At 44.4% G+C, this 25,493-nt stretch overlaps 1 protein-coding gene across 2 annotated transcripts; it reads right to left on the reverse strand.

The window, feature by feature from the left end:
* Positions 1-6,966: 6,966 nt before the first annotated feature.
* Positions 6,967-24,534, reverse strand: PNISR (PNN interacting serine and arginine rich protein). Of its 2 annotated transcripts, none has more exons than XM_044288612.1 (12): positions 24,397-24,534; positions 20,464-20,579; positions 16,228-16,407; positions 15,140-15,369; positions 14,822-15,002; positions 14,554-14,741; positions 14,163-14,324; positions 13,317-13,416; positions 12,785-12,838; positions 10,157-10,324; positions 7,468-8,491; positions 6,967-7,319 (listed from the first exon to the last, which is right to left on the reverse strand). In XM_044288612.1, exons 2-12 carry the CDS (start codon positions 20,549-20,551, stop codon positions 7,289-7,291), a joined length of 2,406 nt encoding a protein of 801 aa, XP_044144547.1. In that variant the 5' UTR covers positions 20,552-20,579; positions 24,397-24,534; the 3' UTR covers positions 6,967-7,288. The 2 variants fall into 2 exon arrangements, with proteins under 2 accessions (XP_044144547.1, XP_044144546.1); XM_044288611.1 differs by lacking the exon at positions 24,397-24,534 and adding an exon at positions 22,033-22,170.
* Between the last annotated feature and the right edge of the window lie 959 nt (positions 24,535-25,493).

Here is a 25,493-nt window from a genome sequence, read left to right on the forward strand (position 1 = left end):
TCTGAAATATGGCCAAACTGGTGGCAAGTGGCATCTTGGCAGCTGCACGCTTGACTTTTCTCAGTTCATGGGCAGTTATTTTGCGCCTTGGTTTTTCCACACGCTTCTTGCGACCCTGTTGACTATTGTGAATGAAACGCTTGATTGTTCGATGATCACGCTTCAGAAGCTTTGCAATTTTAAGAGTGCTGCATCCCTCTGCAAGATATCTCACTATTTTTGACTTTTCTGAGCCTGTCAAGTCCTTCTTTTGACCCATTTTGCCAAAGGAAAGGAAGTTGCCTAATAATTATGCACACCTGATATAGGGTGTTGATGTCATTAGACCACACCCCTTCTCATTACAGAGATGCACATCACCTAATATGCTTAATTGGTAGTAGGCTTTCGAGCCTATACAGCTTGGAGTAAGACAACATGCATAAAGAGGATGATGTGGTCAAAATACTCATTTGCCTAATAATTCTGCACTCCCTGTATACATCATATGAGTGTATTACTGTACAGCCGGACAAACCAATGACGCCGTGCACTCAGCCTTGTGCAAAGTCATGGAGAGATGATAGGACAGCCTAATGCCGCATTCACACATACGTGGATTTTCACGGACCACGGTCTGTGAAAACTCGGCCTGCTGTCAGTCACTGATAGGACCGCCCACATGACTCCTAAACATAGAGCACAGATTTAAATCAGTTATAGGTCATACTGAATGCTGATAAAACTATTAGTTAGGGGTGAATAGACTCACTCATCCGAAGTAGATTCGCATTAAACTTTGTTCTAATACTGTACAGCGCAGGATCTCCGTACAGTATAAGGCTACTTTCACACTAGCGTTCGGGCGGATCCGTTCTGAACGGATCCGCCCATAATAATGCAGACGGAGGCTCCGTTCAGTACGGATCCGTCTGCATTATATTAGCTAAAAAAAGCTAAGTGTGAAAATAGCCTGGGACGGATCCGTCCAGACTTTCAATGTAAAGTCAATGGGGGACGGATCCGCTTGAAGATTGAGCCACATTGTGGCATCTTCAAACGGATCCGTCCCCATTGACTTACATGGTAAGTCTGGACGGATCCGCACGCCTCCGCACGGCCAGGCGGACACCCGAACGCTGCAAGCAGCGTTCAGCTGTCCGCCTGTCCGTGCGGAGGCGAGCGGAGCGGAGGCTGAACGCCGCCAGACTGATGCAGTCTGAGCGGATCCGCCTCCATTCAGACTGCATCAGGGCTGGACGGCTGCGTTCGGGTCCGCTCGTGAGCTCCTTCAAACGGAGCTCACGAACGGAAACCCGAACGCTAGTGTGAAAGCAGCCTTAGAATGTATTGGCTCCGATGAGCCAAAGGTATTGCTTTGCAAAGTCTCCATAAATTTATTTGTACTGTAAAAAAAAAACATTTCCCAAACTCTGGTTCCGTTCCAAGGTACCACTTGGAATCAAACCAGAGTTTGGAAAAGTTTTTTTTTACAGTACAAATTAATTTATGAAGTTATTGGGCGATTCGCGAAGCAATAACTTCGGCTCATCTGAGCCAATACATTCTAATACTGTACGGAGATCCTGTTCCATACAGTATTAGAATGAAGACAAAAAAATAAATAAAAATAGTCAACTCTAAAATCCCCCACAGATGCCGGGCACCTGTTCTGAATGGAGAAGAGATTACATTTGTGGTGCGGCTGGCAGCTCCAGGTCTGAGATCAGTGTTAGGCCTCATGCACATGACCGTACCGTGTTCAGCAAAACACAGATACCAGCCGTATGAGATGCTGCAAAAAAAAAAATAGGCCGTTTTATCTTTTGCAGGACTGTGGAACGAAGCAATGAATGCGGACAGCCCACGGTGTTGTCACCACTTATGCGGCCCCAATGAAGTGAATGGGTCGACATCTAAACCGCAGCTCGGACCAAAACAACGGTCATGTGCATGAGGCCTTAGGTTAGTTTCACACTAGCGCTAAAATGTTTTGGCAGGCTGTTACTACCTTCCCCCGCCCATTATAGTCAGTGGAGCCTGGCGGTGCTGGAGTGCTTTCCGGCTATGTTAGATGCGATGCTTCTTCCAGAATACTTCTAGATCAGCCTTAGTGATTCTGAGCCTAAACACAGGTGAAGATCTTTCCCTCCACTCTTAATTGTGACTCGATCACTGATGGAAATCACTGTGTGAATAGGGCTCATGCACACGACCGTGCCCGTATTGCAGCCCTTGAGAGCTTCCGAGGGGTTTCTCTCCGTGCCTCTGAACTGCAAAAAAACAGATAGAACTATGTTCTATTTTATTGCGGTGCTCAAGTTGAACGAGTCTGCATCCGTCTGCGGCAGCTGCACGGATGATGCCCGCCAATTGCGGTCCCCAATGCACAAAACAGCCAACAGGTTTGTGTGCATGAGCCCTAAGGAGGACATGGCCTCCCCCATATTCTGTGAAGCTGCATGAATTGAGTGATGCATTTTCAAGCCCAGCTGCAAACTGGGGCTTGCAGGTCTCATATTTCAGTGCTGGAAAGGGTTGTTGATCTTAAAGGGGTTGTCAGAGTAAAAAACATAAAATAAATCCAGCTGTATACTGCCAAAGACAGTGACTGGCTGCTGTGGCCATGTGCCATATACCTGCACGTCAATGAGGACGGGGTGTGCAGATAATAGACCCGAAGATAGAAATATTTGTAATCCTCTGAGACAAACCCTTTAAGGTTGAGATGTTAGAATATGACCACATAATATGGGGACAGGTCTGTGCCGCAGCAGAACAGCACGAAATCATTTATTTTCAATAGTTCTTTATTGGTTTCAACCACCATAAAAAGGGACAGAACAATTTATGTAAACACCAAATGTAGAAAATACACAAAAGTCCAGAAAATCTTCAGTCAATACTTGTCTCATTTAATGCTATTCTGTCTCACCACTTTTGTGTACCAAGAGATCATCCATTTGCTCCCTCACAAATGTTGAAGAGGTTATCCTAGGAGTAATATAAAATGAATATCCTACATAGTCTAATACATAAGAATCTCTTTCTAACAAAGCTAGAACCAGCCCTGAACCTCACATGGATCCAGAGATCTCCACATTCATTGCTACAATTGTTCTGCTAGATTTCTTCCAAGCGGGCAGCTCACGGGGTCGTGTCCCTTCTGCTGCAGCTGTTGGAAGTTGAGGGATGGAACTGAGCATCTAAGGCTGTGATGGGTAACCTCCGGCACTCCAGCTGTGGTAAAACTACAACTCCCAAGATGCACATTTGCTTGACTGTTCTCAGAATAGGGCATTCTGGGAGTTGTAGTTTCAACACAGCTGGAGTGCCAGAGGTTAGCCATCACTGATCTAAGTCAACCTCAGTGAGCTGGATAGAGAATTTAGAAAAAGGGCAAACAGTAGGTGGCGCTATACAGATAGATTGCAGTGAATACATTTTGAATTACATGCAATTATAAGGCCTCTTTCACACGAACGTGTGCACTCTGTGGCCGTATTGCAAACCCGCCATAAACGAGCGCCGTTCCGTGGGCATTCCGCAGAATGGAACGCTTCCGTGGGGTTTCTTCCGTTCCCAAAAAGATAGGAAATAGTTCTCTCTTTTTGCGGAACGGGCGGATCGCGGACCCATTAAAGTCAATGGGTCTGTGAGCCGTTGCCCCACAGTTGGTGTTCGTGCATTGCCGCCCGCAGCACGGCCACGGGGCGCACACGTTCGTGTGCAAGAGGCCTAAGTGTGTTCAGAACTAGGGGCCCGTTTGAAAAATGTAGAATATGTTTCATTGGACAATCCCTTTAAGATTAGTTCTCTCTGTAAGGCAACTGGTCACTGCAGGAGCTCTCACCCTGAGACACTTAGCTCTGCCCAGATTGCTGCACTGCTTTAGTATGGGTTGTGTATCTGGGCACCGTCAAGTACTCATAAAATGCCAGTTGTCAGTCATGTAAGAATTTGGCCGCCAATGAGCAATGACCTGATGCTTCAAAAATATCTACCCTTTACAGCAGTTTAGAATAGAAACAATATGATCGGCAGGGGTCCCACTCCCAGCACCCCCGCAGATCAGCTTTCTGAAGGTTTAGTGGCTGCGCAGTGTAATTACAAGTGAATCGGCCAGGCAGCTAGAATTACATGGTGTGGCTGCTACAAATGAGACCGTGCGCAGGTCATTTTGAAGCAGCGCTTGCACGAGCTACAGCTTCAAAAGGTAATCATTCATTCTGGAGCATCATTTGTTAGAACACTACTTTGTGCCATCCCACTGTTATTCCTTTGACAATAATTGCCAGAGTATGAGTTGTCAAGTTATTAATATTAAGAAGGAATAACAGAGGGAACACACAGTTATGTCTCACACAGCCGACAGGCCCTCTTTGAATGGGGTTGTACAGTGCTGACCTATCCTCAGGATAGGTCATCAGATCAGTGGAGGTCAGACTCCCAGCCAGTCCTCTCTGGCTGCGGCACTCTTACAAGCGCTGCACTCCCTTCAATGTTTACCATGAGACAGTAATTACACTGCACCTCCACTACAATCTATATGATGAGGACACAGCGCTCACACAAGTGCCAGTCTGTTCAAATAGCTGATAGGCGGGGGTGCCACCAGTCAGAGCCCCACCGATCTACCTGGGTAACCCCTTCAAAAAGGAGTCTGTCACGTCATTTTCACCAATATAACTAGCAGCATAGCTCCACAGAAGACTGCAGACACATTCCAGACATACCTGTGTGTACTTTGTGTCTTTATTCTATGTCCAGGAAAAGCTCCCAGGTGGGCGGGCTGTGCTGTCCTATGTGCCCAAAGCAAACCACGTTCAGCTGGGAGCCAATTTTTTTTTTAGCTAAATAAAAGCATTTGGAATGTGTTTGCCATCTTCTGTGGGGCGATGCTGTTAGTCATATTGCTGAAAATAACATGACTTTTTTTTTTTAAGCCTACATGCACACAAATATTTGTGTTTTGCGGTCTGCAAAAAAACAAAACAAAAAAAAAAAAACACGGAAGACATCCGTATGGCATCCTTTTTTGTGTGGATCCATTGTAACATCGCCTTATCCTTGGCCGCAAAACACAGGGCTACGGAACGGAGCAACTCCGTGTGCTGTCCGCATCTTTTGCGGCCCCATTGAAGTGGATGGGTCTGCACCCGAGCCAACAAAAATGCGTCTCAGATGCGGAACCAAACCACGTTCGTGTGCATGTAGGCTAAAGCTGTTCAATCACTCAGGCATTTGCATGAATCACCTTCAGGGAGCATGAGCATTATGATCATAAGCCCACTTACACGGTTTCATCAGGAAGACCTGCACAGCTTGCATGTTATTCTTCACTGCCAACAATTCAATGACCTCTGCTTACATTAACCCCCCCCCCAAGTAGGCTGGACATTTAGAGGGCTTTTTTCCAGCCTTTGACTATGAAGAAAATGATATGCCTCCATAACCATGTACAGGGAAGCCCCTTTGTTGTATGACCCAGAGACAGGTCTACAGAATTTCCCCATAACATCAATGGAACTAGAGATGTATCCCAATAAAGTCAATCAGGAAACTGCCCTGACAGATCTCAGAATAAAAATAGGCATGGTGTTATCACGAGGGCTGCTGTTCCTTTCTACGTATTAATGGGAGTTCCAGGGTAAAAATTTCATTTCCCAGTATTCAGTGGAACAAAACTGTACGGCCAGCTGTAATATGGAGACAACACCATGTAGTTGTAATTAGTGTTGAGCGAACTTGTGTTATAAGTTCGGCGTCTAAAGTTCGGGTTATCAAAGAATCTCGTTATGGATTCTGCTACCACGGACCATAAGTTATGGTCCGTGGTAGCAGAATCCATAACCCGAACTTTAGACGCCGAACTTAAAACACAAGTTCGCTCAACACTAGTTTTAATTAATCAGAGCCACGTGTTGAAACCAGACTTTAGAGTACGGCCACATGGGGTAGATTTTCCACAGCAAAATCCGCACAGAATCCATGAAGATCTTGGTACGGATTTCACCCTATGCACTGCAAAAGGTGAAATCCGCAACAGCATAAACGGACATGCTGAGGTTTAAAAATCTGCACCACGGGTCAAAAAAAATGCTGATTTTGTTTTTTGCAGAGTGACAGATTTCTTAGCCTTAGGCTACTTTCACACTAGCGTTCGGGGCTCCGCTTGTGAGTTCCGTTTGAAGGCTCTCACAAGCGGCCCTGAACGCATCCGTCCAGCCCTAATGCATTTGGAGTGGATGCGGATCCGCTCAGAATGCATCAGTCTGGCACCGTTTGTCCTCCGCTCCACAGGCGGACAAGCAGCGTTCGGGTGTCCGCCTGGCTGTGCGTAGGCAAACGGATCCGTCCAGACTTACAATGTAAGTCAATGGGGACGGATCCGTTTGAAGTTGACACAATATGGCTCAATTTCAAACGGATCCGTCCCCCATTGACTTTCAATGTAAAGTCTGGACGGATCAGTCTGACTAACTTTAACACTTAGAATTTTTTCTAAAATATAATGCAGATGGATCCGTTCTGAACAGATCCCATCGTCTGCATTATAGGAGCGGATCCGTCTGTGCAGACACCAGACGGATCCGCTCCAAACGCAAGTGTGGAAGTAGCCTTAGACTTTCACTCTTGCTGCTACTGTAAAATACTGCAGAACTGCTGTCCACAATTCTGCAGCGTATGCATGCCGAGTGGATGTACTATTAGGGGACTTCACATGGCGCCATTTTACATCAGTGTTTTGAAGCAGAAACCAGGAGTGAACACTACACAGAAAGGACTGCACCCCCTCCTGGTTTTGGCTTACAATACTTAGCGAGTGAAAGTGGATGACAGATTTGGTTACTGCCAGCAGCTCACAACATAGCAGTAGACTAAGGAAACTCTATAAAAACACCACAAAGCTTGTGGGATAAATCACCTTCAATAGGAATAAACTTTAAAATTAGTCTATATAACCTATAAAACGGTAATGGCAACTTTAACAAAAAAAATAAGCACATCGCTTTATTAACATGGTAGGACATTGAACTGTGCGGAGAACATTACAGCTAAAAACGAGACCCCCCTCCTAATCTGTTGAAAATATGCCATACAAAGTAGTTTTTGTATACTGGTTTTACTTTTAGGAGAAAAAAAAAAAGAAAAAGATATATACATATTTAAAAAGTGAAGAACAGGGAACCGGAGAGGGGAAAAGAATACATTTTCACACCTACGTAGCCGTTATTTGCCTCTAGAATGAGACAAGCCATAAAAACTCATGGAATTTGTAAAAATGAATGTTGTGGACTGAGAGCCATCAGCGCTTACGGCGGACCGGTGTCGAAGATCTGCAAAGTAAAAAGAAGCACAGTATAAGTGTCTATATAGCTTTTTGTTAGCATAAAAAAATAAAAATAATGCTGTCAGCCATAACCTTTCCCACCACAATAAATGTACATTAGTTATATTAAACAATAGATTGAAAAAGTGTACTACCTTGATCGGGTCTTAGACTTGTGTTTGCGGCTTGCCTTCTTACCAGACCTTTGAGATTTCTCCACAGAGCGTGAGCGGCTACGTTTCAATTTCTTAGATTTTTTATCCTTGTAAACAACCGGGGATTCTGAACTGCTTCTTCCACTAGAAGAGGCTCGTTTCTTACTTTCCTTGGCAGAGCCCTTTTTACCATCTTGCCTGGAATCCTGCCGAGACATCTTGGAGGTGGAAGACTCACTGCGGGAAAATGACCTTTCGCTTTCTCTCCTACTCTTAATTTTCCCCTCTTCTTGAAGTGTATATCTAGATTTTTCATCCCTCTTAAGCTTTTCCTTTTTCCTGTCCTTTTCTGACTCCCTTCTCTTTCTATCCACTTCAACACTTCTGCTCCTTGCCTTCTCCCTTTCTCGGCTACTGCCTCTATGCTTGTGTGTGTTCCTGCTAGAGCTCCTCCGATCACTTTTACGCCGGTCTCTGCTTCTACTACGATCTTGTCTGTCTCTGGAGCGATTTACTCTCTTCTCTCTGCTATGGCTACGATCTCTACGCCAGTCCCTTTCTAGGCTATTCTTACTAGATCTTCTACGTTCACTAATTTTTTCCCTGCTTCTGCTCTTCTCCCTCCTACTCTTGCGTGTTGGACTCCTACTTCTGCTCCGTCTGATTTTACGTGGAGGTGACATACTGGGACTTCGTCTCTTTTTCCTCTTAGGTAAAGAGGGAGAGGAACTATGACTGCTTGAAGAACTAGAGCTGTACGCACTACTGCTGCTGCTACTACTGCTGAGGTCCTTACTACTAGTACTGCTGCTACTACTTGAGCTCCTAGACTTACTAGCAACCGTCCTTTCCCTAACCTCTTTGCTGACATCAATTAAAGGTAATGCTTCACTATTCACTTTTTTCTTATCAATCTCCAAACCCCCATCAACTATTCTTTTTTCATGTACTTCTAAATTGGTTGGAAGATCTGTATCCGGTTCTTTTGCTTCCTCATGAAATGCCTCAGATTGCTGTTTTTCCTCTGAAAGCAGAAAACAGTTGTTATATGGTGATGTACATTTACTTCAGTTTATTAAAAACATTGACTGACAATGTCAAATACGAACTTTAAGTTGTAGGCCATTTGGGCTTCATTCACATAAGCAGCATAAAGTCCAGTATTCTGTTCTGGCAGAAGAACAAAGTACCAGAGTTTACTGTGTCTGGCACAGCCACATACTGCCAGATCCCCCTTGACCACCCAAGGAGTGGCAAAATCTTGGTGCTAGCTGTCCTGATTGCATACATCATCAAGACATTGCGCACTATGACTTGGCAGAACACCATAGAGCGTTGAGTGCAGGAATAGCAAGCTGGATGTCACAAGTGGCCGTGCCATCTGGAGCAGGAGAGGTCTGATGAGGAATGGGGCTCTAATCTGAGGTATACTGAAAATTGGGGGTCTGATCTGAGGAATGGGGATCTGATCTGAAGTTTGACAAAGATTGGGGGACTAATCTGCGGTCTAATGAAAAATATTTTACTAGTTGCGTCTTATGGTGCGAAAAATATGGTATATTGCTGCATTTCAAAATCCATAACGTATAAATATATATATATTCTGATTTTGTTTCCTAATCAATAGTCATTAAGTTTTTTTTTTTTTTTTTAACAGTAAATAATTATGAAAGTGCTGGGGCAGATAACTGCACCAACAGGCCCCTTTTCAGAAACTGTCTAGGGCAGTGTAAAAATGCCCGTCGAAATAGCATTTAATAGGTTACAAAACCAGGGTTTTTCGACGGAGGGTACTTTCACACTAGCGGCAGGACGGATCCGACAGGCTGTTCACCCTTTCGGATCCGTCCTGACGCTATTTTGCCGTGCCGCTGGACTGCTGCGCCGTCCCCAAGGACTATGATGGGGACGGGGCGGAGCTCCAGCGCAGTACAGCAGTGCACAGCGAGAGGCCGCCGGACTAAAAAGTCGGACAGGCAGTGCTTTTAGTCCAGCGGCCTCTTGCCGTGTACTGGCGTGCTGCGCTGGAGCTCCCCCCCCCCCCCCCCCGTCCCTATGGGAAGTAGCCTTAGCGTAAAAAAAAAAGTAAAATGAAATGCTAAATTTGCCCCATTATCTTTATTATAGGGGTTGCAGCAAACCCCCAGTGTATGGTTCTACCATTTTTACAAAAAATAAAAAAAAACACCACTGATTATGGAAAAATTGCTTTATATATTTATGTTTTTAAATAAACTTTATTAACCTATGATTTTTATTTTTTTTAAAAGGTACATCACTTTGATAATGCATTGTTATACCTTGAATACCAGTTCTTTACAGGCTACTACTGTGATAGTGACAGGCTGTCTATTAGGTTGAATCTGTGAGTTTGTGTGACAGCCTAATAGGCATATAGTCATGGCAGGGCTTGGTACCTTTCTTAGGCCAAAGGCTGCTATGGCAATGCATCGGCACACTGCAAAAAGGTTTGGGGGGGGGGGGGGGGTAGGGGTAGACAGTGACAGAGGAAGCCCCCTCCCACTAGCTGCCCCACAGCATCCAAAGATCCAAAGAGTAAACCGGCAGTCAGCAGTTTTATCTGCTGTACAGGTGTCTATGAAGCCTGTACAAGAGGTATTGCAACCAAAAGGATTCTCGAGTCATGCATAACTGAAACCCTATTAAAGACATACACAACTACCCTTACCTTCCAGTTGTCTTTCAAGTAACTGTTGCTCTTTTTCCTTTCGCTTAAATGCTTCCAACTTTTGGCGTATCCTGTGTCGGAGTTCCTCTTCATCAGTATCAGAAGATTCTGAGCCTCTGTCGCTTCTCTCATCTTCACTTTCAGCTGACCCATAACCACCTAGTCCACCTGCATACATAAATCCCAGTCCATCATGCAGCAATAGGAACCACCACAAATTTCTGTTTGCTTAAAACGTTGCAAACATGAGATTTACAGTACATCTCTGAAATTATGCACAGGGGTAACCGGACTGAACCTTTTGGGTTTGAACTTTGTGGTCTGTGATCTCAGACCACCCCTGACTCCAATTAATGCTATAAAGAGCGCTCAAACAGATTGGCACTGCTCAGTTACTGGAAATCCTATCGTACTTGACATCCCTTTACATTTGCTGACACTCTGGGACACTGCTCTAAATCCAGGGAATTAGTATTTTTGTACCTGATGATACACAGTGCTACCATACAGATAAATTGATCAAACCTTTACATTAATAAGCTGCTTAATGTGTATTTAAATAGGACTTTAAACAATCTGAAGCCAAATTAAATTACGCAATCACAAATAGTGATTTTCTTACATAAAATTAAAACAAAAAACAAACTTGCATCGTTATTTCCCTTCTGCTTCATGACAGGGGCAGGCCAGTCACTATATTGGGCTCGGTCCATCATTTTACAAGACGAAACAGTGCCGTTCTGAAGGAATCTCCAGACAGAGCCTCCAATGAAAGTGCCCAACATTAAATTGTCTCATCTGAGGCGGATCATTTTATTCCGCTATTTATTAACTTTCTTTCTAGGAAAACTGGATGAGGCCTTATACCACCACCATTACAACAAGTAAACAGCTTTCCCACAGTTCTGAATGGAAAATCTTCAGATCTGTCATTCAGAAAAGGAAAGTTCTGTATCAATTAGAAAAAAAAATATATAAAAAATTAAAATTAACAAAAACATCGCTGACTACTGTTCAATAGTCTAACGGGATGCAGACTCGTTTGTGTACTTAGTTTAGGTATCTTATACACCCTCAGGTCTTGGTGATTGGCACTGAAAATTGATTCATTTATTTGCGGTGTGCCCTGTTAATTTTAGGGGAAATTATGACATTTTGTAATGCAAATCTAAATTCCAATAATATAGCAAAATATCTTAATGTATTTACACAATTAGCTATAACTACATAGACTATGTCATAAGATGAACGACATGCAGTTTGTAAAATAAAATAAGGGTACTTTCACACTAGCGTTATTCTTTTCCGGTATTGAGCCCCTATTATGGAACTCAGTGCCGGAAAAGAACTGATCAGTTTTATCCCCATGCATTCTGAATGGAGAGCAATCCGCTCAGGACGCATCAGGATGTCTTCAGTTCAGTCACTGAACGGCGTTTTGGATGGAGGAAATACCGCAGCATGCTCCGGTTTTAACTCCGTTCAAAATTCTGGATCAGTTGCCGGAATGCCAGTTTCGACAATTTACATTGAAATTTATTAGCGCCGGATCCGGCATTAAAAATACCACAATGCTGGATCCGTCCTTCCGGTTTGCGCATGTGCAGATAGGTAAATATGTGAAAAAAAATATTTACATCCAGAGAGGCGGATCAGTTTTTGCAACGCATCTGGATCAGTCTACAAATGCTGTCCGTTTGCATGCAGATTTGCGACAGAACTGCTTGCCGGATCACTCTGCCGCAAGTGTGAAAGTAGCCCAAGACACAAAGCTGTACACAGCGGGAAAAAAAAAAAAAATATGATTTACTCATGTTCTTTTTTTCTTATTGTATTCTGTTGTGTTACTATACATAACATCTGCATGACAACCATCATATATAGTGCCAAAGAAGTGGAGCCAAAATTACAGCACCTTTTCACTTTACTGCACAGAAACTGTAGGAATCTGCAAGCAATATAATGAAAAGGTAATCTGTTGAATTTAAAGGACAACGTCTAATTAACCCAAATATATCACTCTGTATAAGGTGACTTACAGCAATGGAGACCAAAAAATGCAAATATATGAAGTGTCTGTAGTACATTAGTGAGTGTATGAAAAATATTGCCAACATCTAGCATGGGGGCTCGCTTTGCGTTTTTTTTTTTTTTTTTACCACAACTTGGGCATTGTAAAAATTGAATGAGATTTGACCACAACTGTTACAATGGGATAATTTTCCATACTGTTTAAATGAATGTGTCGCCTGTAAGAACCATGTAGGAAATGACTGCAATGCAAAGCTGCAGTAATTGTGGTAAACCACATGCATTTTATTTTTGCAAAGGGTAAACCCAGCTTTAAGGTATAAAACTTAATGGCAACCATACATTGTGTTGTGCCATAAAACATATCCAGTATGTAACATGCAATGAAAAAACTGATTCATTACCAGCTCACTAAGAAATCTCAACTTTCCAGATCAGCCCTTGTACACATTCAGTTTTTTAATTCAGCGGCTGAAAAGCTACATCCTAGCAGTCTTCTATGCCACAATATATACTGGACATGTTTTATCCAAAACCGTGCACACACTCGATACAGCGACTAAGCCCACCCTTCCTTTAAAAGTGAAACGGACTTACCAAGTCCAGTAAGGGAAGCCAGTGCACTGGACTGTGCCAGCTGCCTTGCAGGAGCTTTGTATCACATCAACAACAGGAACAACATGTTAACACACATAGCCACGACTGCAAAGTCATGAGCTTCTATGCAAAATCTATTACTAGTGCTGCTATTTGGGGGGAGAGAAGAAAGGTTAAAATACAAATTCCATTGGAAAACATGCAGTCTTTGCAAAACTCCTAAACAGCCGAATGAATGAGAAAGAAAAATTAAATCAAATTGAGTTTCTAACATATGAGCTCTAAAAGGAAGGGGGGGGGGGGCTTACTAAACAAAATATTTCAATTATGAGCTAGACAGGCTTAGGGATGTTCATTTGAATTAGTGCAGTCATAAGGGGTGACTTATAGATCAGGTCTAAATGATATTTACTGTGTGGAGATAGAAGGCTACAGTTTATAACGTTTAGCTGGATTTACAAGTGCTACTTGTAAAGCTTCACATCACACTAAATAAGAAGCCATGCAATCGGGACAAAACTGAAACATCTACCTTTAGTTGCTTTACGATGCGTCTCTTTGGCCACACTATAAATTTCTTCATTTGTGACATCCAAAAGAATCTCTGTTAGCAGCGTTTTTGTAATTATCATCTAGACAACAAAACATGGTTTAAAAGGCTACAATGAAAAAAAAAATTAAGAAAAATCGATCTAGACAACTCTTCTAGCAAGAACTATGGCTAGGGCTACACGGCGACCAAGGATCACAGCGTAGCAGGGCAGCCATAGAAATTAATGGGTCACAGCGTGACTTGCATGTCTGCAGCAACTCCAGAACCACAAGAAATGGATTTTTTTTTGGGCTTCTGCGGTTGTGGTCAACATGTAAGTTGAGCTGCAACCCCATTCATTTTTAAGGCTGCCCTGCTACTCTTCGATCCTTGGTCATGTGATATGTCACACCCAAGGTTGCTGTGTAGCCCTAGTCTAAAGACCCTCTTAGGGTGGGTTCACACTAGCGTTAGGGATTCCATAATGGCTTTCCTTTATAACATGGTTATAACGGAAAATAACGGAATCCATAAGACGGGAGGACTGATCCATTCTTCTGGCCATAGACTTTTATTATGACGGAATGCAAGACGGAAGCCTTTATATAACACACCTATTTGGAGTTCACAGCACCACTCTCCCTAATATCTTTTTGTCATTATAAGCTATTTTGTATCTATAATAAAATACCCTGAACAATATTGGGGTCTTTTTTCTTGATTTTTGCCTTTACAATGTGACAATGTACTGACAACAGACAAAGCACCCCAACTCCTTCCTCTTGGGAAAAAGATGTGAAGGTGAAGACAGCAGCCACTGTACAAGTAATTAATATCATCATGTACCATTTGATAGGCCTTCTCCTCTTCTGTTATTTCCGGCTCACTGTTCTCTTCCTGCATAGGTGGAGAAGGACTGCGGCTGACTTTTGAACTAGTTTTATCCTCTTCTTGTCTGTCGTCATTATCATTATCATCATCATCATCATCTTCCTCTTCATCACTGTCCTAAAAAAAAAAAAAAAGTGTGAACAAGCCATTTTTATAATACTTATAAAATCGCTTCAGTGCTCTGATTCAACAGACACAACCAGCCAGTACAATGAGCACTGCAAAAAGTAGTATCTCCATTTAGTATCTGTAATAAAGCTGAGTTGCAGAACTACTTTCCAGATGGATTTTGTATTACAGTGATTGACAGTTCTCTAGGTCTAGTTATTGAGTATGTTCTACTTACAAATTTGCTTTTCTGTGGCAAACGTGGAGCATCACCCACTTTTTCAGTTTCTTGCTCCTTTATTTCCTTTTTCATTTGTGAGCGCTGTTGTTCCATCCTTTCACGTTCCAACTTCTTCTGCTTTTCTCTTTCCATCTTCTCTAAACCTTCGCGAATCCATGCTGGTAAAGTCCGACGTTTAACAGCATCTACAATGAAAAGAAAATATTACGGGAGAAATCCAGCATAGAATTATGTATCTGTTATTTAGTTGAGGGAACATACATACCAATCTGTAGAGGCTCCTGCTTTGGTGGTATGGGTATAGGTGAACGCTGCCTTTCCCTGAAGGATGACCTTTCCCTTCTATTAGGAGGTGGTGCAGGTGGACCTTGCGGTGCAGGAGGTCCTTGCTGCCAATATGGAGGGTGAAAACCACCTTGAGGCGGACCATATCCTCCAGAACCATGCTTAAAAAAATAAAATAAAAAATTAAATACAGAACTCAAGGAAATCTGACAAACTGATTGCTAAACAATGTCAAGATTAGGATCAGAACAAAACTGATTTGTTTTCATGTAAGAATTAAAATACAAAAACGCCTTACCTGGTAATCGTATTGATTCACTTGCCCCATGGAGAAGTTTTCAGGAGGGCCACTGAAACCATGATTATTTTGGTTAAACACATGCCTGTCATTAGTAAAATCTCCACCATCCTGGCTATTGCTGTCTTCAGATGGTGGGACAATATCCATTGGTCCAGGGGCTGGAGGGATCCATGGTTGTTCTGGGGGAGGATGGTGAGGTGGCGGCTGATGGTGCATTCCACCCCATTCTATACAGAAGCAAAAAAAATATATTAAATCACAGAAACAACTTCAGAGTTACTTAATAAAAAAAATAATAATAAAAAAAAATGATATTTCTTACTGCAATTGTGTTCTAAAGCCTGTATTACACATCCCGATTTTTAGCAATCAAGTGTTCGCATTCATTAGCAAAATTCTGGCAGTGTAATACTGCCGCTGACTGCCTGATGAAACTGCAAATGCTCGATTGGGAAATCCAAATCTTTTGACGTGTTAAAAAAAATTATTGTTTGCCGGCAGCAGATTATTATTAGACAGCACCATCTGCTGCCGGCAAACCACTAGACAGCATGGGGGATGAGCAATGGCATAGCAATCTCCTCCCCATACTGCAGAAGAGATAGCCGCATGTAGTAGCAGCTGTCTCCTCTGCTAGCGAAAAGGCAATTGTCGGGAGGGAACGCTTCCTTCCTGACAATCGTCTGCCACATCTGGCTGCATAATACAGCCTTAGGCCTCATGCACACGACTGTTCCGTTTTTTGCTGTCCACAAACCGCAGATCTGCATCTTTTTCGGCCCCATTGAAGTGAATGGGTCCGCATCCGAGTAGCCAAAACGGCGGCTTGGATGCGGACCCAAACAACGGTTGTGTGCATGAGGCCTTAAGAAGAGGGCCACAGAGCCAGCAGGACAGTTCCAGAGGTTTGTATAGAATTTACTCTTTATTTTGCAATTTGGTTACTGGAAAACATATTGGGGTAGTAATAGTGTTTTTAAGTATTCTGTTTATTTCCTGATTGTTATCCAAATAGTCACCAAATCAACAAGATTTTTACGGGCTATAAAGTGGAAACTAAACTACAGTCGATCCACATTACTTACCTGGCTGCCACATTCGATTGAAATTCGGATCACCTTGAAAATTATGATTGTTGGGGACAGGTTCTACTTGTGGAACTGGAGGCAGATCTTGTCCATTGGGCATTATCCCTTGCTGTTCCACCGTTGTATCCTCACGTTGTGCAATCCATGCCTGGGCTAATGCTGCCCAATCAATCTGGCCTTATGGAAAGAAGAACAGCATTTAATTCACCTGGATATTGTGTAGTTGTACAGTTATCAGTACTAGAGCACAGCATTCGGCCTCTATGGTTACTATGGGACGCTTTTCAAAAAAGAAGAAAAAAAAAAAAAAGGCTCCCCTATAATTACACCTCATCTGGCAGGTTTTTTTTCAGGGGAGGGGATCAATGGATGCAGATATGGTGGAGTTTCTGGAGTGGAACTAAACAGAAATGAAAGTGTTCAGTTTAACTGAATCATAAGCGGGAGGGTTAATTGTAGCCGCTGGTAGGACGAGTTTGGTCTGCAATTCTTTTTACCACTAAGGAAAGCCACCAAAACGCTTGTGTTTAATGGCATTTTTTCCCTATAGAGATGAAAATCACTATACATTATGAGTTCAACACAATACGTTTACAATAAAATGTGCCAATCACAAATAAACACCACTAGGCAAACAGATTGTGTGTGTCTTGAATTTAAAATTGATCAGACTTTCAGCTAATTTCTGGATTATTATTATAATTTTTTAGCAAAAGATGCCACAAATAGAAAATCTGGTGCAAAAACCGCCACAAAAGCCTTGGGGTGTTTTCACACTCCACATCTGTTGGATGCAGCAAGAAGTATCACTCTTTCCTATTTATCATTCCTTTTTTTAATCCACTACTGACTTTGGCTCAAGAGACCGCACCAAAAAACAGTGGGCCAGATTTACTAATGTGTCTGCGCCACAAATCTGTCAAAAATAAATAAATAGATAAAAAAGTGGCACAAGTTGGCACATCTAGAGCTCCTACACTTTTTCTCCCTAATATTTACAGAAAAGGGAGCATGTCCTAAAATGTGCCATTCTGTGCCAAAATTGTGACGCAATTCTGGCGTAAAAATATGTCTCAAAGTTAGCCAACCAATAGTGGGTCTAGAGCAGGGGTGCACAACCTGCGGCCCGGGGGCCACATGCGGCCCTTGATACCATTCTGTGCGGCCCCCAACCATCTGGTAACAGACATGTATGCATATGTCTTGTGGCTGCTCACATGCATTTTTCATGTATTTCTCCCATTAGATGGGAGTCCTGGAAGTGTAACTAGACATTTATGGTATATAATGTGTGTTCAATATGCCATAAGTACAATATTTCAGTTGTTAATACACCTTTAAATTTTCATTTCGGCCCTCGTCATTGGTTCAGTATGGCAATGTGGCCCCCAACCAGGAAACGTTGTGCACCCCTGGTCTAGAGTCAGAGAAAAGTGTCTATCCCTGCACCACATTTATCATCCAGCCTGAGCCCCTGTGATAAATCTGCTGCACGTCTAGACAGAGGGTCTAAGCTTACCCCATCTTCAGGATTAGTAAATATGGAACAATATCTAAAAAATTCTGTGTGTGAAACTACGTTAATAAGGAAGTCACAATCAACCAGAATCATGGACATCACAAATCAGCCGTAGGGAATAACACTGAAGTCCATCTATAAGGCCTCTATGGACACTGCTCGTTTCTCAGGAGCACACAGCATTATACCGATTTATAAAGCTGCGAGTCTCTGCATGACCTTACTGCTACAGAATTATACTGACAACATTATATCAGTATAATTCAATAAATACAGGTCATGTAGAAACACAGAATTATAAACTAGAAAAGCTACAATTTCTGGGGAAATTGTGTGAAGTGTTCTTGCCTCCACCAGTAGCTTACAACTAGAGTGGGAGGAGTAACTGGGTGGAGTGGCTTGAGTAACTGTGGAAAGGCTGGACTGGGCAGAGTAACTTTATGGAGTGTGCAGAGTAACTGTAGTCTTTGGAGTGAGTAAAGATAGTAAACATTACACTAACCCAGGGCTTGACAAATTTCCTTGGAATCTAGGAGCCAGCTAAAAAAGTTAGGAGCCAGGCGGAGCCGCGTCATAAAGCCCCCAGTAGATGCCCCCATAGTGCTCCCCGCCCCCTCAATAATGCTGTATACCATGGTACACATGCAGTGTACATGTGCTGTATACCATAGTACACATGCAGTGTACATGTGCTGTATACCATGGTACACATGCAGTGTGCATGTGCTGTATACCGCGGTACAGATGCAGTATATAGGACTATGACATTCAGTGTACGTGCTGTATACCATGTTACATACGCAGTATACAGGACCATGATATATGTACAGTATATAGGACTATGGCATACAGTGTACATGTGCTGACACCTCAGGCTCATGCCTCACTTGGATGAGAGTAGTAGTAATGTGCACTGGGGGTAGTTACCTGCAGGTGAACCTGAGAGCCACCAGGAGGGCGCAGGTCAGCGCTATGGCCCCGCACAGCAGGCCAGGCCTCCGGCCCATCACACAGGAGCCGCTTAATGTGCTGCCAGGCCGGACTCTGCATTCCGCTTATAAAGCAGATGGGAGGCCCGAGCCCGCTGGGGGCAGGACGGAGCTTCTCCTCATCACACCCCGGGGCCGCCACCAGCGCGAACCAAGCGCCGCCACAGTGGAATTCCGCGGCATACGCTCAGCCATGGGCGGGGAGCGTGTCCAAAGAGCAGCTGGGTATAGGGAACCTAAGGCACCGTCACACAGCTCTCCGCTCATCTCCACTCCTGTGCTGCCTCCGGACAGAACGGCGCTCCGCACCCATCGCCCATACCCAAGCGCCAGGACTAAATTCCTGGTCGCCATGGCGACCTGGCATTTGTCGAGCCCTGCACTAACCAACTGATCAAATTTAAAAAGTGCACATGGCAAGCTTGCTAGAGTGAGAAATGCATTCCAACTTTTATTTATTTATACAGCACATTTAATTGCAATGTTGTTGCCCAAAGTGCTTCACAGTTACATTAAAACATACATTTATAAAAGCATTAGCAGCTGATTTGTGTAGGTGGGCTTGAAAATGAGTGGTGGCAGTTTAGAAGTCATGTCCTGATTTTTCAGCTCACACTCTAGCTTTTGTCACTCTGCTGGCTGCTCATACGCCTGGGTTCCTATGGCAACTCACTCTCCAGCAAGGGCAGAGAAGAGCTGCCACCATTTTCAAACGGTTGTAGTTTAAAAAGTATAAATCCTACAGCGAAGAGCTTTATATTGTGATAATCACAAGACCCAGTCCTGACTTTTGTTGCATAGTATGTCTCTGAAATATTAAAATGAAAGGCACAGTGGCAGTTGAGAAATTGCCCATCAAATCTGAGGTGGCTAGGGTGGAGTTTCAATGATGTCAATTGGCGGCATAAGTTGCAAACAAATGGTCATATTGTGAAAATCATCAGGACTATGACTTAGCCGTGGACATTTTAGTGGCAGCAGGGATAGCTGAACGTTTTCACATAAGATTTGTGTAGGTGGGCTTGAAAATGAGGGAGTGGTGGCAGTTTAGAAATCATGTCCTGATATTTCAGCGCACACTCCAGCTTTTGTCAGCTCTCACTCTAGTTTTGAACATTTCGCCACAAAAACGCTGATATTTCGCGAAACGTTCCACAAAGTTATAGCACACCAATTGGGAACAATCCACACGTTTTGGTATAGTACTGTCTATGTAGTGTAAAAACTGTGGGAGGCGTTAGGGTGGTAAATGTGGCTATAATAATAAGAATATATATGCGAGATAACAGTAAGTGGTCTTGCCATGCAGTATAATGCTGTGCGCTCCTGATAAACGAGCAGTGTCCACACAGCATGACTTCCGCAGAGGACACGCTCATCCGAAAGAGGCCTAAAGGGACTATCAAGACATACCCTCCCATCTGATGTGATGAAACATAACCGCACAAGGGGCTGTCAAGCGGCCATCTGATGCCCAGCATTTATAGTACATGGGTCTCATGCTAAGTGAGATCTCACCATGTTTAATATCAGATCGGACGGGAGAGTATCCTTGGATAAGCCCTCTGTCATAGTGAGAGATACTTTTTAAGCAGTGTGATCATATGAGGGATTCAATAAGGAACTGACACAGGTAAAGCAAGGAATAAAGGAACCGTGTTTTATGTTGTGAAGATACAGACACGATATCTAATACCTGCAGGACAGAAGTCAAGGAACACTTACTTGGATCTTGCTGGTGCTGAAATGATTCCATCCATTGTTGCTGATTTAATGGCCACTGCTGCCAAGGCTGTCCGCCTTGATCCCACATGACTGCCACGTAGCTAGCACCTCAGTACCTGCAAACACAAGGAGTATTACTACCACAAGTACTGAGGGACAGTGCATTCAATGGAAGTGTTAAAGGGCAGGTCCACCTAGGAATCCAAAGGGGTTTTTATTGCCCCAACACATCTAAAATAAAAACTTAAGCCACTTTACAAATAGAGTAATTGTATTTTAGAAACATTTTAACGTCATAGAGACCAAATAAGGCTCCTTTCACACCTGCGTTCAGGTGTCCGCTCGTGAGCGCCGTTTGAAGGGGCTCACAAGCGGCCCTGAAAGCAGCCGTCTGGCCCTAATGCATTCTGAGTGGAGGCGGATCCACTGAGAATGCATCCGCCTGCCAGCGCTCAGCCTCCGCTCCATGAGCGGACACCTGAACGCTGCAAGCAGCGTTCGGGTGTCTGCCTGGCCGTGCGGAGGCGAGCGGATCCGTCCAGACTTATAATGGAAGTCAATAGGGACGGATCCGCTTGAAGATGACACCATATGGCTCAATCTTCAAGTGGATCCGTCCCCCATTGACTTTCAATGTAAAGTCTGAACGGATCCGCTCAGGCTACTTTCACACTTAGAAATGTTTCTAAGTTATAATGCAGACAGATCCGTACTGAACGGATGCAAACGTCTGCATTATAGGAGCGGATCCGTCTGATGAAACATCAGACGGACCCGCTCCGAACGCTAGTGTGAAAGTAGCCTAAAATGTTTGTGAGCTCCCCGTTCTGGCTGAACGCTAGAGGCGAGTGAACGGATTCATCTCATCAAGCAGAGCTCTGCACCCACAGTGAGGTGTCCCACCACATGACCGTCAGGACATCTCACGCCTGCGCCGCTGCTCCGAGTAGCTACAGGTTGCGATGCGCTGCTCCAGCACCACAAGATTGTCAGTGCTGGCCGAGATATCCCGCCCTGGGATAAATAAGATGGGGGGAGCATGCTCGGCTGAGGGGACATCTCTTCTCTACGTGGCTGACGAACAGCCAGCTCTATAGGCTCGGAATGGTGCAGCGGCATGCCGATAGGTGGGAAATGTCCATTCTAGGGATGAAACATCAGAAGTCAATTCGCATAAAACTTTGTTCTAATCCTGTACAGAGCCCCTGCTCCGCACAGTATTAGAACTAAGTTTTATGAGAATCCACTTTGGATGTTTCATCCGAAGTCGATTCGCTCATCCCTACTCCATTCATTTCTATGAGAGAAGAGCAGAGCAAGCATGTATCCATGCTGGGAGTTGTAGTCTCTAGGAGGTGTGTGGTACAGCAGCAGACATGGAGGCCGCCACCATGTGACCATCAGGCGCCATTACGGACACCAGCCGCCTCACCTACCTCCCTGCACACAAGGGTGACTGACGGTTACCACCCAGGCTGCACCAATCCGGCCTTCCGCGCCTGCGGGCTAGGCCCCGCTACCGCCGACTAACACTGCAGCTCGGGCCTGCAATGCCTGCCGTTCACTTACATGCAAGGTACCGCAGACCCCTCTCCAGACACTCTCCCAAGGTAATCCGACCGCTAGTGCGTCTTTACCGTCCCTCGTCAGGACCGGACCCCTGAATGGCGGCCGAGCTCTCCTGCCAGACAATATGGCGCCGGAGGATGGGAGAGCGGAAGTGATCAGAACAGAGAGGTGGGGAGAGGCGGTTACAGAGGGAAACAGAGGTCACATCGCCACCTGCTGGTCACACTGCAAGAAGCACTGTGTCATTTGCAGACCTGCAGCCAAATGATGGAGCCTGGGGGAGTGAGGTTTCCTATCTGGGGCTATTGAGATTTTATTTGATATGGCATCACAGAAAATTACATGTGGAGCCTTCTTTCACAAAACAGAACTTGCACTGCAATATAGTGTAAAAACCTGTAATACATGCAAGTGCAATACCGCTCTCTCCAGTAGAACTATTGGGGATGAATAGAGCAGCAATGTGCATGGTCCTGTGAGTGTCCCTCAATGCTCTTATACCCTATCCCCGTGATGGCTCACCTCCAGCAATTCAGCTGTGGTAAAAACTACAACTCCCAAGATACACACTTGCTTGGCTGTTCTCAAAACGCCACAGAAATGAATGGGGCATGCTGGGAGTCGTAGTTTCACCACAGCTGGAGTGCCGTGTGTAAGTGATAGGGACAATCCCCATTTTACTTCTGAGAAGGTCCATCAACAGTAAAACTGAAAAGTGGAAACATTATTATTATTTTTTTTTTTTATGTCACCCTATTGAGTTGAGGACATGCCCTCAACTTACTGCTTTTAAATCACAAATAATGTAAATGTCCCCCTTCCTCACACCAGAAAATGAATACAGAACCCAGACTCCCTAATAGGGTTGCCACCTTTTCTTCAAGCCAAACCCGAACACTTTAGCACCTCGTGGCAATTTTTTGGTAAAGTATGTACCATAACTATCAGGAAGGCGGGCGGCGGATCATGACCCATCGCCTGGCTTCCTGCTTCCCGTGAAGACGGCGTTTAAGTGAAAGAACACCAGCTTCAGAGGCAACCTAGCCTTCTGACCAATCAAGAAGAGGGGCGGCGAGTCATGATTTCAATCCGCTTTGTGATTGGCTAGGAAGCCGGATTAACTTTTGTGTAGGCAGCATACCTTTTTGACCAATCAGGAGGCCGGGACGCTAGTCATGACATACTGCCCAGCTTGCTGATTGGTTAGGAAGCCATCTTGACGCCTGGTAGATGGTCCCCACACGTATGTGCGCTAAGAGCTTCCATTACTCATTTATAGTCGGTATTGTACCACTTTTATCTAGAATGACCCCCATTTCATAGCTCTATTGTTTGTATATATAACGGTGTTCAGCCATTTTGTTTTTTGTAATTATGTTTGCTTCATGGATATGCACCTGTGATCCTGAAGGTTCTAGTATAAATTTTCTTGCAATATATTAAGGGTAGCACCTCTTTTAGATTGAACACGCCCATCTACCTGGGACTTCTGAGCAGAGTACGTTTGTAGCTGGTTCCTACACTGCCCTGAATATTGTAGGCTTAAGTAGGTCCAAAGTGAGGCAGTATCTTTAGTGATAGGGACCCATCTGCGGAAGCCACCTTGACGCCTGGTAGATGGGTCCGAAACATATGCGTGCTAAGAGCTTCCATTATTCATTTATAGTCGGTATTGTACCACTTTTATCTAGAATGACCCCCATTTCTTAGCTCAATTGTTTGTATATATAACGGTGTGCAGCCATTTTGTTTTTTGTGGTTAGGAAGCCAGGCTGCCTAGCAACAAGTGAAGCAGGCTTCCTAGCTAATCAGGAAGCCAGGAGGCGGATGATAACCCATCTCCCGGCTTCCTGATTGGAAAGGAAGTTGGCTGTATGCTCCCTTAGCGCTGCCAGTCAGAGGGACATCTCCCTCCGACCGGGAGTTCCAATATCGGGGAAGGCATCGGAGCATTTGGGCGAGTACAAGTACTCGCCCAAATACTCTGTATTGGCAGCGATATTAGTATCGGTATCGGTAGTTTGGCGGTACATCTATAGTGCAAATCCATTTTATTCATAGTTGTCATTTAAACGACAAGCGCATTTCTGGGCCTGATGAAGGGACCCTGGACAGCCCCAAAAGCACTTGCCGATTAGACGACAACTATCAATAAAATAGATTTTTCAGTAACATGAAATTTGGATGTCTGTATTTGGACGATATGTATTTTTGCACATAAAAGATGCCCCCACAAAACATGTCACTGGTTACCTGTGGTATTTATTTTATGGGGACATGTTTTATGTGCAATACTAACAAATGCCGTGCCTGCCCCCTATTAATATTTTTTTATTAAAAACTGTCTTCAAATGTTTTAAATACCTTTTTTACTGACTGTCTCCCTCCTAGACGAAAAGAAGAAGAAAGTACTGCTGCTGGGCTGGAGTGGAGCGGCTGCCGGAGAATGATTTATCCTCTCCCACGCTCCCTTCCCCTCTGATGTCACTTCCTCTAGTACTCGCTAGCAGAGAGCAGGAGAGGAGTGAGTGTATGAAGTCAAGACAGTGCCGCCCGCCCTGCTAGCAATCACAGCCTGTGAGCAGCAGCCGTATGTGAAGTTTTACGATCGTGCCCGCGGCTGCCTGATGTGATCTGAATTGATGCTCTTCCAAAATCCACACTAGCTTGCAGCTCCAGCCTCCAGCAATGAGGTCACAGGCACTGAATATCCTATTCCTGCACAGTCACACGCACGCCGGCAGTGTGACAGACTCAGTCAGCTGACGTCCTCTGCTGACAGTCCTGTCCTCATCGCCGGACGCGGCAGTCACACACCGGCCACTCACTCACCGCCCGCCGCACCGCCAGCTGTCAGGTGGGGGCAGGCAAGCGTAGAAGACGTCTCTGCAGTTTGAAATGAATCTTCCTGTGCCCGGGTCTGAGAAAGGCTTGTAACCCGGGCACAGGATTACAAACCCGGACTGTCCGGGTCAATCCTGTACGGGTGGCAACCCTACTCCCTAAAGGCCCGATTACACCTGAAGATAATCATTCAGATTATCACTAACAACGCTCGTTAGCCATGATCTGGCAGTGTAATACTGCCGCTGATTACCCGATAAATGAGCAAACGCTCTTTCATTGGGTGATCGGAATCTTTTAGCAGGTTTAAAAATCCTCGCTTGCCGGCAGCAGATCGTGCCATGTAATCAGTACTCTGCTGCTGACAAACAATGATTCAGTATGGGGACGAGCGAGGGCATAAGCGATCACTCCTCCCTATACATGTAATAACAGCAATCTCCTCTGCTAGCGAGCAGGTGATTGCCAGGAAGGATATGCCGCCATTGTCTGATAGGTGTGGACCCACACCTACGGCGAACACGGAGTGGGGAGAGTGGTGGGTGGAGGACCCTTGGTTTCCCATGGGTCCAGCCATAGTAAAGTGCTCTCCCCATACAAGTGAATGGGAGTGCACC

The sequence above is a fragment of the Bufo gargarizans genome, chromosome 4 (assembly GCF_014858855.1).
Source record: "Bufo gargarizans isolate SCDJY-AF-19 chromosome 4, ASM1485885v1, whole genome shotgun sequence".
In the NCBI taxonomy this organism is placed as follows: domain Eukaryota; kingdom Metazoa; phylum Chordata; class Amphibia; order Anura; family Bufonidae; genus Bufo; species Bufo gargarizans.

Excerpts from the sequence above, each read along its gene's own strand:
- PNISR (XM_044288612.1), bottom strand. The coding sequence starts at position 20,551 with ATGTGGGATCAAGGCGGACAGCCTTGGCAGCAGTGGCCATTAAATCAG. Across the intron at positions 13,417-14,162 it reads AGGAGAAGGCCTATCAAATG|ATGATAATTACAAAAACGCT; the intron begins GTACATGATGAT and ends TTTGTTGTCTAG. Across the intron at positions 12,839-13,316 it reads GCATCGTAAAGCAACTAAAG|CTCCTGCAAGGCAGCTGGCA; the intron begins GTAGATGTTTCA and ends TGTGATACAAAG.